Raw genomic sequence first — 13,806 nt, 5'->3', positions numbered from 1 at the left:
GGGGCCTGGTCGGCGCCGCGGTGACGTCATCCCAGCGCCCGCCCCTGCGGCGCCTGCGCCCGGCCGCGCGCGGCCCGTCGGGAGTCGTAGTCCCGCGCCGCCCGCCGCCCGCGGCCCAGAGCGCGGCGCGGACTCCCCGTCCCGGCATGCCCCGCGCGGGCGCCGGCGGCGGCGGGGGCCGGCGGGGGCGGCGGGCGGCGCGGCGCAGGAGCGCGGCCTGCCGGGAGGCGGGCCTGGCGGGCGGGGGAGGGCGCCCACACCCTCCCCTCGCTCCCCTCCCCCGCGCCGGGCTCCTCGCCCCTTGTGTCCGCCATATTGGGCTCCGAGTCTGGTCAGCGGCGCCGGCCCGCCGCCCGCCCCGCCGCCCGCCCCGCCGCCGCCCCGCCGCCGCCGCCGCCGCCTCGCCCGCCGCCCGTCTCGCCCGCCGCCCGGCCCCCGCCCGCCCGCCGCACGACCGCCCGCCCGCCCGCCCGCCCGCCCGCCGCCATGAGCCCGGCCGACGCCAAGCGCGGGGCCAAGCGCCGCAAGAACAAGCGCGGCGGCGCGGGCGGGGGCCCCGGAGGCGCGAGCAAGGCCGGCCCGGTGCTGCGCGTCCCCCCCGCCGCCGGCCTGGCCCCGGGCGCGTCTCCGGCCAACGGGCCCCTGGGCGCGGGCGCGGGCGGCCCCGGCGGCTACCTGGAGGTGAGCGGGGGCGGGGCGGGGCGGGGCGGGGCGGCGGCGGCGGCTCCCTCCTCCTCCTCCTCCCGCTCCCGGCGCGACCCCGGCCCTCCCGCGCCCTCCCGGGACCCTCCCGGGACCCTCCCCGGCCCTCCCCGCGCCCTCCCGGGGCCTTTACCCCCCCAGAGTCGCTCGGGCACCCCCCCACCACGGTCCGCACCCGGGGCCCTTTCGCCTCGCCTCGCAGTGCCCGGTGGTGGCCGCCGTTGGAGGCCCGGGTGCGAGGGGTGCGAGCCGCCTGTCTGCGCCGCCTTCGCAGGTGTGGCCGCCGCCCCCGCGGCTCCCGTTGTGGCCTGGGGCCTCCGTGCCTGGTCCTGGGCGCTGCCGCCTGCCCTCTGCCCTCTGCCCCGTGCCCTCTGCTCTGTGCCCTCTGCCCCATGTCCTCTGCCCCGTGCCCTCTGTCCTCTGCTCTGTGCCCTCTGTCCTGTGCCCTCTGCCCCATGTCCTCTGCCCCGTGCCCTCTGTCCTCTGCTCTGTGCTCTCTGCCCCGTGCCCCAGGCTGTGGCGGCCTCTGATCTCTGACCCGGCTCCTGGGCGCCGCCCCCTCCCTCCAGGCCGCTTCACCGTTTCCCAGCGGGTCTGGGCGCTCCGGGGCGGGGGGGGGGGGGGGGGGGGGTTGGGGTGCGGGCCATGGCGGGGGGGGGGGGTGTCCTCGCACCCAGGGCCTCTGCCGCGTGTGACCCTGCAGCGACCCTTCTCTCCAAGGACCCTGCGGCCGCCCTCTAGGAAGGAGCTCAGTGGTCAGCGCACATACGGCCGTCACTGCGCTGCGGGCTCCTGGGGCCATTGCCCGGTTTTTGCACAGGACAGAGAGAGATGGAGAGAGGAGGGCAAGACAGAGACGGGCAGAGACAGACGTGGGGAGCCGGGGCTCGGGCCGCATCTTTGCGTTTTGTACTGTGTGCTCTTATCCCGGTGCGCCGATCAGTGATGAGAGGGAGGGGAGTAGAGAGGAAGCCGGGCTGCCACGGTCGAACCCAGGACCTCGAGCTTGAGAGTCCAGTGCCGTGTCCGCCGCGCCACCTCCTGGACCGCCCGGTGTGCCCTCTCTTTTTTCTTTTGTCCATCTGTTGGAAGGACAGAAACTGAGAGGAGAGGGGAGATAGGGAGAGATGCACAACGGTTCTGCGAAGAAGAGACTCACGCCTGAGGCTCCAAAGTCCCAGGTTCGATCTCCTGCACCACCATCAGCCAGAGCTGAGCAGGGAGAGAGACAGAGAGACACCTGCAGCCCTGCCCCACCACTTGTGAAGCTCCCCGGGGCCCTGTGCGCTGTGATGTGTGCACTCCACCAGGTGCGCCACCGTCTTTTCTGTTATAAGCGAGGCTTAGTTTTTTCCCTTTTGAAAGTGGGACATCCCCGGACAGAAATGGTGGCGCCACCACAGCCTGATACCTGGCCAGGTGCACAGACCTGTGGCGTGTGAGTCCTTCACAGGCCCGACTTCCCGTCTGAAGGGAGGGCGTCGGCGTCGGCCCGCTGTGCCCCCAGCTGTTGAAACCGCCCCTGATGGGACTGTGTTTGTGACACCTGCGGCCTTGTAGCAGGAAGCCCTGGCTGGGCCGCTTCAGGCCGCCACGGAGGAGAACCAGCGCCTCGGGCGGGCCTGGCGGGGCCCTAGGGCGAGGGGCGAGGCCCGTGACGGCAGTGACGGTGCGGGGTGGGCTGGGGTGCCGCTGCCAGTGCCCGGGGGAAGCGGGTGGGGCCCGGCGCCTGGACCTCGCGTGCCCTGCTGACTGGCGGCGGGGTCCCAGTGCTGAGTGCGGTTGCCGGCGTGTCACCGCAGAGAAGCCGCTGGCCCCGGGCCTGTCCCCACCCGAGGGGAGGCTTCACAAGCAGTGAAGCAGGACTGCAGGCGTCTCCCTCTCCGTCTCCCTCCTCAGTCTCTGCCCCGTAAAGACGCGGTCTAGCTGCGGCCACCCCGCGCGAGCGCCCCCTTGCTCAGACCCCCCAGCTCCCCCGAGGGTCACCGATCAGTGCGGCAGAGGCAGTGGCAGAGGGCGCTGAGCCAGGAGGTGGGACGCAGGCCCCCCCTGCTCTCTTCTCCCCTCCTCTGCTCTTCTCTCCCCTCCCCTCCCCGTCCCTGCCCTCCGGGGCGCTGGGGCCAAGCTGGGGGCCAGGAGCAGAGGCGGGGTGGGCTGAGGGTGGTAAGGGTGAGGCTGGGGAGCCGGGGCTCGAACCCTTGTGGGTGGTGCCTTACCGTAGTGTGTGCGCTCTACTGGGGTCCGCCACCACCGAGCCCCAACATCTCCGTGTCTGTGAGGGCGCGGCGGGGCGGGTGGTGGTCCTGGGGTGGACCCCGTGTGTGGGCCTCCTGCTCAGGAGTCTGTAGGAGAAGCTTCATTCCAGAGGAGCCGCAGCGGTACCGGGTCTCGGACCCGGGGCTCGGGCAGGTGAGACCCCACGGGACTCCGCGGTTTGCCCGCGTGCAGCTGGCGGTGGAGCCCCGGGCGTGAGGCCGAGGTTCCTCGTGGCTGGCTGTTCCTTGTTTACTGCCGCGTGGTATTCCACTGCGTGAGTGGTTGGCCTGTACCCCCCTTGGCGGGGTTCCCAGCCCGGGGCCCAAGGGTCACAGCTGTGTCCGGCTCCCGCTCTGGCTCCAGCTCCAGCTCCAGGAGAACGAGACTCCCCTCTGCGCACACCCGGCGCGGCTCTCTGGGCGCTTGGGAGGACGGAGGCTTGGCTTCAGTCTTCCTGCAGCCCTTGCAGTCTCCTGGGCCTGGGCCTGGGTCTCCTGTGAGTCCTCTTGGCGCTGTCCCCCGAATTCCCAGTCACCTTCCTCTGCTTCCTGACGCCCGCCCTTTGCGGTGTGCTGCGTGCGGTGCCCACCTTGCTGCCGGCTCCCGGGCGTCCTCTCTGCTGTTCTTATCGAGGTTCCTCACCTCCGGTCGCTGCTAGGCCGGTGTCCCCGAGTCTCCCACGACCCTACTTGGCGAGCACCCGGGGCTCTGTCTCGCGACCCTTCCTTCACGGTCCTGTTTGATGCTCCGCGCGGAGCCGAGCTGGGTGCCGGGGCCGAGCCGGTGGGGGGGAGGGCGGGAGCAGAGGTGGGGGCCGGGGCCGGGGGTCGGGAGCTGTGCCTTTCGTCGCCGACCAGTCTCCCCTCATGAGTGGGCTGCGTCTCCGCTCTGTCTTTCCTGCCTCTCCCGGCTCGCTCTGCTGCAGGGAAGAGCCCTCTCCTGGGCACTGGCCTGGCTGACACCCCGCTCCATCCCAGTGTGTCCTGAGCGCGTAGTAGGCCCGGCTGTCAACCTGCTTTATCCCAGTGTGTCCTGAGCACGTAGTAGGCCCGGCTGCCACCCCGCTCCATCCCAGTGTGTCCTGAGCGCGTAGTAGGCCCGGCTGCCACCCCGCTCCATCCCAGTGTGTCCTGAGCGCGTAGTAGGCCCGGCTGCCACCCCGCTCCATCCCAGTGTGTCCTGAGCGCGTAGTAGGCCCGGCTGCCACCCCGCTCCATCCCAGTGTGTCCTGAGCGCGTAGTAGGCCCGGCTGACACCCCGCTCCATCCCAGTGTGTCCTGAGCGCGTAGTAGGCCCGGCTGCCACCCCGCTCCATCCCAGTGTGTCCTGAGCGCGTAGTAGGCCCGGCTGCCACCCCGCTCCATCCCAGTGTGTCCTGAGCGCGTAGTAGGCCCGGCTGCCACCCCGCTCCATCCCAGTGTGTCCTGAGCGCGTAGTAGGCCCGGCTGCCACCCCGCTCCATCCCAGTGTGTCCTGAGCGCGTAGTAGGCCCGGCTGTCACCCCGCTCCATCCCAGTGTGTCCTGAGCGCGTAGTAGGCCCGGCTGTCACCCCGCTCCATCCCAGTGTGTCCTGAGCGCGTAGTAGGCCCGGCTGCCACCCCGCTCCATCCCAGTGTGTCCTGAGCGCGTAGTAGGCCCGGCTGCCACCCCGCTCCATCCCAGTGTGTCCTGAGCGCGTAGTAGGCCCGGCTGCCACCCCGCTCCATCCCAGTGTGTCCTGAGCGCGTAGTAGGCCCGGCTGCCACCCCGCTCCATCCCAGTGTGTCCTGAGCGCGTAGTAGGCCCGGCTGTCACCCCGCTCCATCCCAGTGTGTCCTGAGCGCGTAGTAGGCCCGGCTGTCACCCTGCTTTATCCCAGTGTGTCCCGTATGTGCTCAGGAAACAGCTGTGGGACAGCTCCCTTGATGTGGATCCCGCAGTTCTCTCCACTTTTTTCCTGAACTCTTATCTTCCTTCTCTCTTCCTCCCGCTCTGTTGTCTGCCTCCATCCTTCCCCCCTTTCTCTTTTCTTTTCTTATCTCAGAGCACCACCCAGCTGGTTTATGGTGTTGGGATTGAACCTGGGACTCCAGAGCCTCAGTTACGAGAGCCTCTTTGCCTAACCACTATGCTGTCTCCTTTCACTTTCTAGTTCGAGACAACTAACTTGCCGTGTCCCCCCAGTAGTCCGTGTGGAGGGCTCTCTAGGCTGGAGTTTAGCAAGTGTCTTGGCCCACGACAATCACTGCACACCACGTGACTGCCCTCTCAAGGCCTCTTCCAACCGTCCGTCCACTCCCACCTGGAGTCTTTGGGCCTGTTTCCTCGTGCTATTTCAGTGTCCGGCCCAGCCCTCCTGACCCTGCCCGTGAGCCCTGAAGGTGCCCTTCTGTGACTGGCCGGTCAGTGCTGCTGGCCGAGCGTCTCCTTCACTGTCCACTCACAGGCACCACCCTTTGCACTCTGACCTGCCTTCCCGACCTTGACCTTACCTCGGCCTGGAGCTGAGTGCTGTCCACTTCTGAGAGCCCCGGGAGCTGGCCTAGAACACGGTGCTACTCGGGGGACTTTAAAAAAAATATTTATTTTCCCTTTTGTCGCCCTGTTGTTTTATCGTTGTAGTTATTATTGTTGCTATTGTTGTTCCCGTTGTTGGACAGGACAGAGAGAAATGGAGAGAGGAGGGGAAGACAGAGAGGGGGAGAGAAAGACAGACACCTGCAGACCTGCTTCACCGCCTGTGAAGCGACTCCCCTGCGGGTGGGGAGCCGGGGGGCTCGAACCGGGATCCTCACGCCGGTCCTTGCGCTTTGCACCACCTGCGCCGAGCCTGGCGGGCCTCCCTCTCCCTGCGTGTTCTGGCTTGGTGACTGGTGGGTGGAGCCCTACTCACACAACCTCCAGGCTCCGTGTTCCCAGGGGCAGGGTCACGGCTCTGAGCTCGCGGCTGCTCCAGGTGCCTGTGGTGGCGTTTTGACAGCAGGTGGCAGATCGCTTTCTGGGGCCCCTGCTGTGGAGAGCAGTTTGGGAGAGGAAGTCTCCATGGTCTCCATGGACTTTCTGCTAAGGGTGCCGTGAATGGCCTGTGCGGCAGAGACCTCTGGTTCTTATTGGTGGCCAGAGGCGAATGGCACGCTGTTGGCCAGAACGAAAAATAGGGCCGTTTCGCTGCACACACAGACTCCTGTCTTCATAGCGGTTAAAACTTGGGCTGTGTGTGCCGGGGGGCGGCGCACGGATAAGGAGCTGGCTTGAGTCTGAGGCCTGGAGCTGAGGCCCCAGCCTCCGTGGGCCGCTCACCCTCCTCGTCCTCTCTCCAGTGACAAGTCTGTAAAAACGCTCTCCGGGGCTGGGCGGTGGCGCACCTGATTGAGCGCACATGTCAGTGCACGAGGACCCGAGTTCGAGCCCCCGGTCCCCACCTGCAGGGGGGAAGCTTCACGAGAGGTGAAGCAGGGCTGCAGATGTCTCTCTGTCTCTCCCTCTTTATCCCCCTCCCCTCTCAATTTCTGGCTGTTCCGTATCCGGTAAGTAAAGATGATTTTAAAGAGTTCTTGTTGTACCGATCGCGCCACTGGGGCTCTAAGTTCTTGTAGTAGCGCGCTGTTCTGTACATCTGTTTACCCACACCGCCGAAGAGCCCCGAGGAGCAGGATGAAGCCGGCCAGCTGACTAAGTGGACATCCTCGCGGGACTGATGGACTGCAGACAGCCAGGGCGGTGTGGCGTGGCCGGCGCTGGGCTGCTGTGAAAACATTCGACGGGGAACCAGCTGGGGCGCGAACTGCTGCCCACCTCCAGCTCCGCTCGGGACCCGCTGCGAGGCCGGCGGCCGTCAGTTTCAGGCGCCGTGGACAGAACACGTGGCAGGCAGGCGTGCTTGCTCGGTGGCCGACGCGTGCTTGTCCTGACGTGCTCCGGCTCCCTCGCGTCTTTCTGAGTCTCTCCCTCTTGTTTTTGCTGCGGGTGACCATGGGGCTCAGCCTGCCCGACCCCACTCTCCAGGCTGCCGTCGCTTCTCTGTTGTTGTTCTCGGTCGGATAGAGACGTGGGAAATCACAGGAGGGAGGCGGGGGACAGAGAGCACCTGCCACCCTGCTTCGCCTCTCGCCCAGCTGCAGCGGTCCTCGGTCCGGGGTCTGTCATGGGAGCGCTCAGCCGGTGCGCCGCGCGGCCGCCTGGCCCTGAAGCCGCCATTTTCCTGGGGGCCGATGGCGGCCAGCACAGTTGTCGTACGGGAGCAGTTCCTTTTCTTACTGCTTTTTCTCTGTTTTTCCCCCAGGGTTGTCGCTGGGGCTCGGTGCCAGCACTACAAATCCACTGCTCCTGGTGGCCGTTTTTTCCATTGTATTGGACAGGACAGAGAAATTGAGAGAGGAAGGGAGAGAGAGAGAAACAGCTGCATCCCTGCTCCACTCATGGAGCTTTCCTCCTGCAGGTGGGAGCCGGGGGTTTGAACCCGCATCCCTGCGCACTGTAGTTAGTGTGCTCGACCAGCTACGTACGCCACCACTGGGCCTGCCGGTTTTTCTCTGTCATCTTCTTCCATCCCTCCCCCTCCCCTCCCCCTCCCCTCCCCCTCCCCTCCCCCTCCCCTCCCCCTTCCCTCCCCCTCCCCCTCCCCCTCTCCACCCCCGTCCTCCAGAAGGAGCGCGCCCCCATCACTGCTCACTGCTGTATGGGTCCCCCTGCAGGCTTGAAGCCCAGCCCTTGTGCGGGTAACGTGCCCTACCCGGAGAGTCAGCCGGCCTTGTGCGGCTTTTCCTTTAGGGCTGACTGATTGGCGAGGGAGGGAGAGAGAGCCAGGCATCTAGTGCACACGTGTCCACAAGTCACGACTGCCGTCGTCTGCGTCATCCTCCTAGCAGGCGACGGCCTTTTCTGCATGTCCTGCTGCCGTCCATTTATTGGGTATGTGTCTGCCTGCTTCTGTTTGCTTATGGAAAGCTCCTGTTGGGTTGGGGCAGCAGCACAGTGTGGTAAATAAGCACGCAGTGTGAAGCGCAGGGACCGGCGTGAGGATCGTGGTTCGAGCCCCGGCTCCCCACCTGCAGGGGAGTCGCTTCACAGGCGGTGAAGCAGGTCAGCAGGTGTCTGTCTTTCTCTCCCCCTCTCTGTCTTCCCCTCCTCTCTCCATGTCTCTCTGTCCTGTCCAACAGCAGCAGCAGCAATGGCAACAGTAACAACTGTTACAGGGCATCAAGATGGGAAGAATGGCCTCCGCCCAGCCCCCAGCAATGATCCTGGAGGCTAAAAAAAAGTTTTTGTCTTTTTTTTTTTTTTATGATAGATCGAGTAGAGAGCTGGGGGGAGGGGAGGAGCACAGTCCTGAATCTTTTTTCAGCGCAGTGAGGGCCAAGCTCGAACCTGGGTCTCCCATAGCAGGGCAGCGCACTGTCCAAGTGAGCCGTCATTTGGCTCGGGAGTCGGACTGTCAGGCAGGAGGTCTAGGTTTGAACCCCGGGTGATGTGTGCCGTGTGATGCTCTGGTTTGCTCCCTCCCTCCCTTGCTTGGTTTTACTTGATAGAGAAATTGGGGGGATGTGGACACCTGCAGCACGGTTTGTCAGCTCATGAAGCTTCCCCGCTACAGGTGGGGGCTGGGGGCTTGCGGGGGGGCTCTTTTTTTTAACAAGAGCCCTGCTCAGCTCTGGCTTACGGTGGTGTGGGGGATTGAACCTGAGGCTTGGGAGCCTCAGGCATGAGAGTCTCTGCAGAACCATCGTGCCTTCTCCCCACCCGTCCCCCTCTCTTTCTCGTTGATAACTGCCCCTGCGGATGGGCTGTCCCGCGGGTGGTTTTGCCCTCAGTGTGGCCCGGTGGCTGTGAGGTGCTGCCTGTACTCGGCTGCTTGACCTCAGCAGCCCCGGGGGAGCACTTGGCAGGAGTCTCGCTTTTGCTGCCCCATCTCACCCCTTTCTCTCTGTTACAGAAAAGGGTGAGAACGAAACCGAAACGTCACCTGGAGCAGCGGAGTGGCCGCTCAGCACCGAGCCTGGCCACAGTTCTGGTGGCGAACAGGACAAAGCAAAGGGCAGGGCCAGGGCAGGGCCAGCACAGGGGTTCTGCAAAGAGACTCGGGCCTGAGGATCCCAGGTCCCAGGTTCAGTCCCCACACCACCATGAGGCAGCTGAGCAGTGCTCTCGTTAAAAAATAGTGGTGATAAAATTAAATAAATAAATAGATAAATAAATAAATATTTGGGGCTGATAGGCGGCGCACCTGGGTGAGCGCACATGTTACAAGGAACAAGGACGCCGGTTCGGGCCCCGCTCCCCTCTGCAGGGAAGCTTCACGAGTGGTGAGGCAGGGCTGCAGGCGTCTTTCACCCTCTCCCACTCCCCTCTGCAGGGAAGCTTCACGAGTGGTGAGGCAGGGCTGCAGGCGTCTCACCCTCTCCCACTCCCCTCTCAATTTCTGGCTGTCTGTAGCCAATAAGTAAATAAAAGATGATAAGGAAGAGATTAAAAAGCATAAACAAGTGAAACTCCAGAAGGAACTGTGGCCTGGGAGGTGGCAGAGTAGACAGGTTCGAACCACAGGGTCCCAGGTTCATCTTTCTAAAAATCCAACTGTATATGTAATGTGTGTGTGTGTTTTCTTTTTTAAATATTTGTTTATTCCCTTTTGTTGCCCTAGTGTTTTTTATTTGTTTGTTTTTTTGTCGTTGTATAGGACAAAGAGAAATGGGGGGGGAGACAGAGAGGGGGAGAGAAAGACAGACACCTACAGACCTGCTTCACCACCTATGAAGCGACTCCCCTGCAGGTGGGGAGCCGGGGGCTCGAACCTGAATCCTTAGCCGGTCCCTGCGCTTTGTGCCACCTGCACTTAACCCGCTGCGCTACTGCCCGACTCCCAATGTGTGTGTTTTTTTTTTAAAGATTAAAAAAAATTTTTCTTAAATATTTTCCTTTTTGTTGCCCTTGTTTTTTATTGTTGTTATAGTTATTGTTGTTCTTAACTGCTGTCGTCGTGGGGTAGGGCAGAGAGAAATGGAGAGAGGAGGGGAGACAGAGAGGGGGAGAGAAAGACAGACACCTGCAGACCTGCTGCACCGCCTGTGAAGCGACTCCCCTGCAGGTGGGGAGCCGGGGGCTCGAACTGGGATCCTTACGCTGGTCCCTGCGCTTTGCGCCACGTGCGCTTAACCCGCTGTGCTACCTCTCCCCCTTTAATGAGTGATTTTCTTTTTTTTTTTTTTTGTTACCAGTGCTTTGTTCAGTCTATAGTCAGATGTTCTTTATGAATTTTGAGGTTTTTTAAAAAGTATTTTATTTTATTTTTTGAGAGAGATGCAGAGAAAGATACAAGAGAAACACCAGAGCACTGCTCAGCTCTGGCTTATGGTAGTGTGGGGGGGAATTGAACCTGGGACTTCAGAGCCTCAGGCATGAGAGTCTCTTTGCAGAACCATTATGCTATCTACCCCCGCCCAATGGGTGATTTTCTTTCCGTTTTTTCACTTACCCGATAGGACAGAAAGAAATTGAGGGGGAAGAGGAGATAGGGGGAGACAGACCTGCAGCGAAGCGTACCCCGCAGGTGGGGAGCGGTCACCCGGGTCCTCGCGCACCGGGACGCGTGCTTCACCCACTGCGCGCCTGGCCCGCGTCTTTCTCAGAAGAAAAGCCTGCGTCTCGGCTCTGCACGAGGAGGGGCTGGGATTCAGACCCAGGCAGAAAGACGTTCTGGCTGGAGCCCAGCTACTGCAGCAGGCACGCTTCCTCCCTCCCTGGAGGACTCGACCCCTGACCCTGGGGATCTTGCCATCCAGGCCTGTCTGCTCCTGATGGTTCCCTGTGTGATTTACTTAGGAGCTCGAGGAGGTAGGGAAAGAACCAAGCAGCTGGCTGACCTCTGTTTGGGTAGGAACATATGGTGCTCGGGTAATGTTTGATTAATTTCTATTCGTTCTGTTTCATGACAAATTCAAATGCCAGGGACAAATGTATCGGCGTGAACGATGCTGTCCTTGGCAGAAGTGTCGCCATGTTGGAAGGAAGCTTGGTGTAGAGACGTGTCAGAGACTCTCGCTTTGGGGACCCTGCAGTGCGTTCCTCGTTCGCTCACGGCCACGGCGGGTCTGCCCTGTGCCCTTCTGTGTCTGGGCCCCGCACGTCCCCTGCCCGGCCGAGCGAGGCAGTGCCTTCTGTGGTAACCTTGCGGGCATCCCCAGCCCGGGCCGAGGCCTCCTGTGCTGTACCAGTCGCTCGCTCCTCAGTGCTGGGCCGTGTGATTTGGTGAGGGTCCACCTCCCTCGCACTGTGGACTCCTGGGGGTCTTGCAGTTGCTCGTGGGCTGTTGTTCACACGTGATCCCACCACTCCCGGGCTGGCTTCTTCCTCCGTCCGTCCGTCCGTTCAGACGGGCGGCCGCAGCCTGGTGCGGGGTCAAACCCGGCCTGCGCTCTCCCCGCCCTCCCAGCCGAGCCACCTCTGGGTGCTCTGTGCAGACTCCCACGGGGACGGGACGCACCGTTCGTGCCCTGGCAGGGCGAGCGTGGGTGCCCACTTCCTGCTGGTGTTCAGATCCCGCATTTCTGCCGCTCTGTCTGCCAGGCCCTGCAGCTTCTGCTTCCCTGCTCCTGCGTGGACCAGCCGCTGCTGCCAGCTGCATGCCATCGCCATTACTGTCTTCCTTACCTTACGCGTCTGCGCTCGCCCGGAGCCCTGCTCAGCCCCGGCTGGCGGGCTGGAGACTGAACCTGGGGCCACAGCGTTTCAGGCATGGAAGTTCCTCTAAGGAACCGGTCAGCTGTGGGCATGTAGGGCGGCAGGGACCGGAGTCCAGAGAGTCCCCGTGCCAGTGGGCACCACTTTCTCCGAGAGGCCTTGTGTGCTCAGGTTCTTCCCTGTGGGCACGGCTGCCCAGTGCGGTGCCAGGCGAGGGGCTTCCAGCTCCCCTGCCTCCCCTGCGCCCAGCACACAGCCCCTCCCGCCCCTCCCACCCTTGGGTCCTGTCTGGGCCTCTCTTCCCTCTGTTCACTGAAGAGGTCTCTGCCTGCCTTAGAGGCCTGCGGTTCCGCCTGTGTGGATGGTTTCTTGGATGGTTCTCTCCTGCCGGCTCTGCCTGGCGTTTAAAAACAACCTGAAGGAGGCGGGCGGTAGCGCAGCGGGTAAAGTGCAGGTGGCGCAAAGTGCAAGGACCCAAGTAAGGATCCCAGTTCGAGCCCCCAGCTCCCCACCTGCAGGGAGTCGCTTCGTAGGCAGTGAAGCAGGTCTGCAGGTGTCTGTCTTTCTGTCCTCCTCTCTGTCTTCCCTCCTCTCTCCATTTCTCCTTTACTCTCTTTTTTTAAAAAAATTTTGTTTGGGCGGAGGGTAGATAGACACCTGCAGCCCTGCCCCTCCGCTTGGATAGAGACAGCCAGAAATCAAGAGGTAAAGGGTAGATAGACACCTGCAGCCCCACCTCACCACCTGCAAAGCTTTCCCTCTGCAGGAGGGGCCTTGAACTCAGGTCCTAGCGCGCTGTGACATGTAACACCTCAACCAGGTGCGCCACCACCCGGCCTCAGCTCAGGACGTGTCTCTGGCCTGTGGCCGGAATGCAGACGCACAGAGCCTTGTGGGTGTGGGTGGCAGGATGCCGCCGCTGGCCCTGCCCTGGCCGCTGGCTGGTCTCGCGGCTGCTCAGACTGGCAGCAGCTGCACTGTGACCAGCCCCGCGGGGATGTCCGGCTGTGTGTGTGGGGGGGGCTGACCACGCTCTCACTGCGGGTGCCTCTGAAAACCTGTGTGACTGTAGCCTGGCAAGTTGCTGGCACCGCCCTGCCCGCCGCCCTCAGGCCTGTCACCCAGCCCGAGGTTACCTTGCAGCAGTCAAAAAGGAAATAGCTCAGTTCTCTGGAGACGTTCTTTCTCTTTGACTATGTAAAGTGGGGTTAAAAGTAAATGCGGGGGGGGGGGGGGTAGGCGTAGCGCGGTGGGTTAAGTGCAGGTGGTGCAAAGCGCAAGGACCGGCAGGAGGATCCTGGTTTGAGCCCCCGGCTCCCCACCTGCAGGGGAGTCGCTTCCCAGGCGGTGAAGCAGGTCTGCAGGTGTCTGTCTTTCTCTCCCCCTCTCTGTCTTCCTCTCCTCTCTCCATTTCTTTCTGTCCTATCCAACAACAACGACATCAATAACAACAGTAAGAACTACAACAATAAAACGAGGGCAACAAAAGGGAATAAATAAATAAATATTTATAAAAAAAGTAAATGCCGGGAGTTGGGCGGTAGTGCAGCGGGTTAAGTGCACGCAGCGCCAAGCTCCAGGACTGGCATGAAGATCCCGGTTCGAGCCCCCGGCTCCCCACCTGCAGGGGAGTCGCTTCCCAGGTGGTGAAGCAGGTCTGCAGGTGTCTGTCTTTCTCTCTCCCTCTGTCTTCCCCTCCTCTCTCCATTTCTCTCTGTCCTGTCCAACAACAATGACAACAATAATAACTACAACAATGGCAACAAAAGTGAATAAATAAATAAATATTAAAAAAAAGTAAATGCCATGCTGGGTGGGATGTTGAGCTAACGCTGTGATCTTACAGTCTTGTCAGCCAGCGTCAGTCGCAAATAAAGATGGGAAAAATAAACACCTTTAAACATGTAAAAAAAAACACCCTGGGGCCAGGTGGTGGTGCACCCGGCTGAGCTCACATGTTGAAATGTGCAAAACCCAAGGACCCAGGTTCAAGGCTCCCTGCCCTCCCTCCCCCCGTCCCCACCTCCAGGGAGCAGTATTTGTGAGTGGGGAAGCAGGGCTTCAGGTCTCTCTCCCTCTCCCTCTGTCTCTGCCTCTCCCTCTCCCTCTCCCTCTCCCTCTCCCTCTGCCTCTCCTCTGCCTCTCCCTCTCCCTCTCCCTCTCCCTCTCCCTCTGCCTCTCCCTCTCCCCCC

General features: G+C 62.5%; 1 protein-coding gene across 1 annotated transcript in view; it reads left to right on the top strand.

Annotated features, from left to right (window-relative positions):
- Nucleotides 1-453: 453 nt before the first annotated feature.
- The window catches only part of FAM193A (family with sequence similarity 193 member A), a 57,153-nt gene continuing 43,800 nt past the window's right edge, over nt 454-13,806 (top strand). The window contains exon 1 of the mRNA XM_060188491.1: nt 454-681. Within this exon, the coding sequence (XP_060044474.1) occupies nt 487-681 (195 nt within the window). The 5' untranslated portion in view covers nt 454-486. The remainder of the gene's footprint in view (nt 682-13,806) is intronic.

Source organism: Erinaceus europaeus, chromosome 3 (genome assembly GCF_950295315.1).
Source record: "Erinaceus europaeus chromosome 3, mEriEur2.1, whole genome shotgun sequence".
Taxonomy (NCBI): domain Eukaryota; kingdom Metazoa; phylum Chordata; class Mammalia; order Eulipotyphla; family Erinaceidae; genus Erinaceus; species Erinaceus europaeus.
Note: the sequence above shows the minus strand (reverse complement) of the source record. Positions and strands in the feature narration are given on the sequence as shown.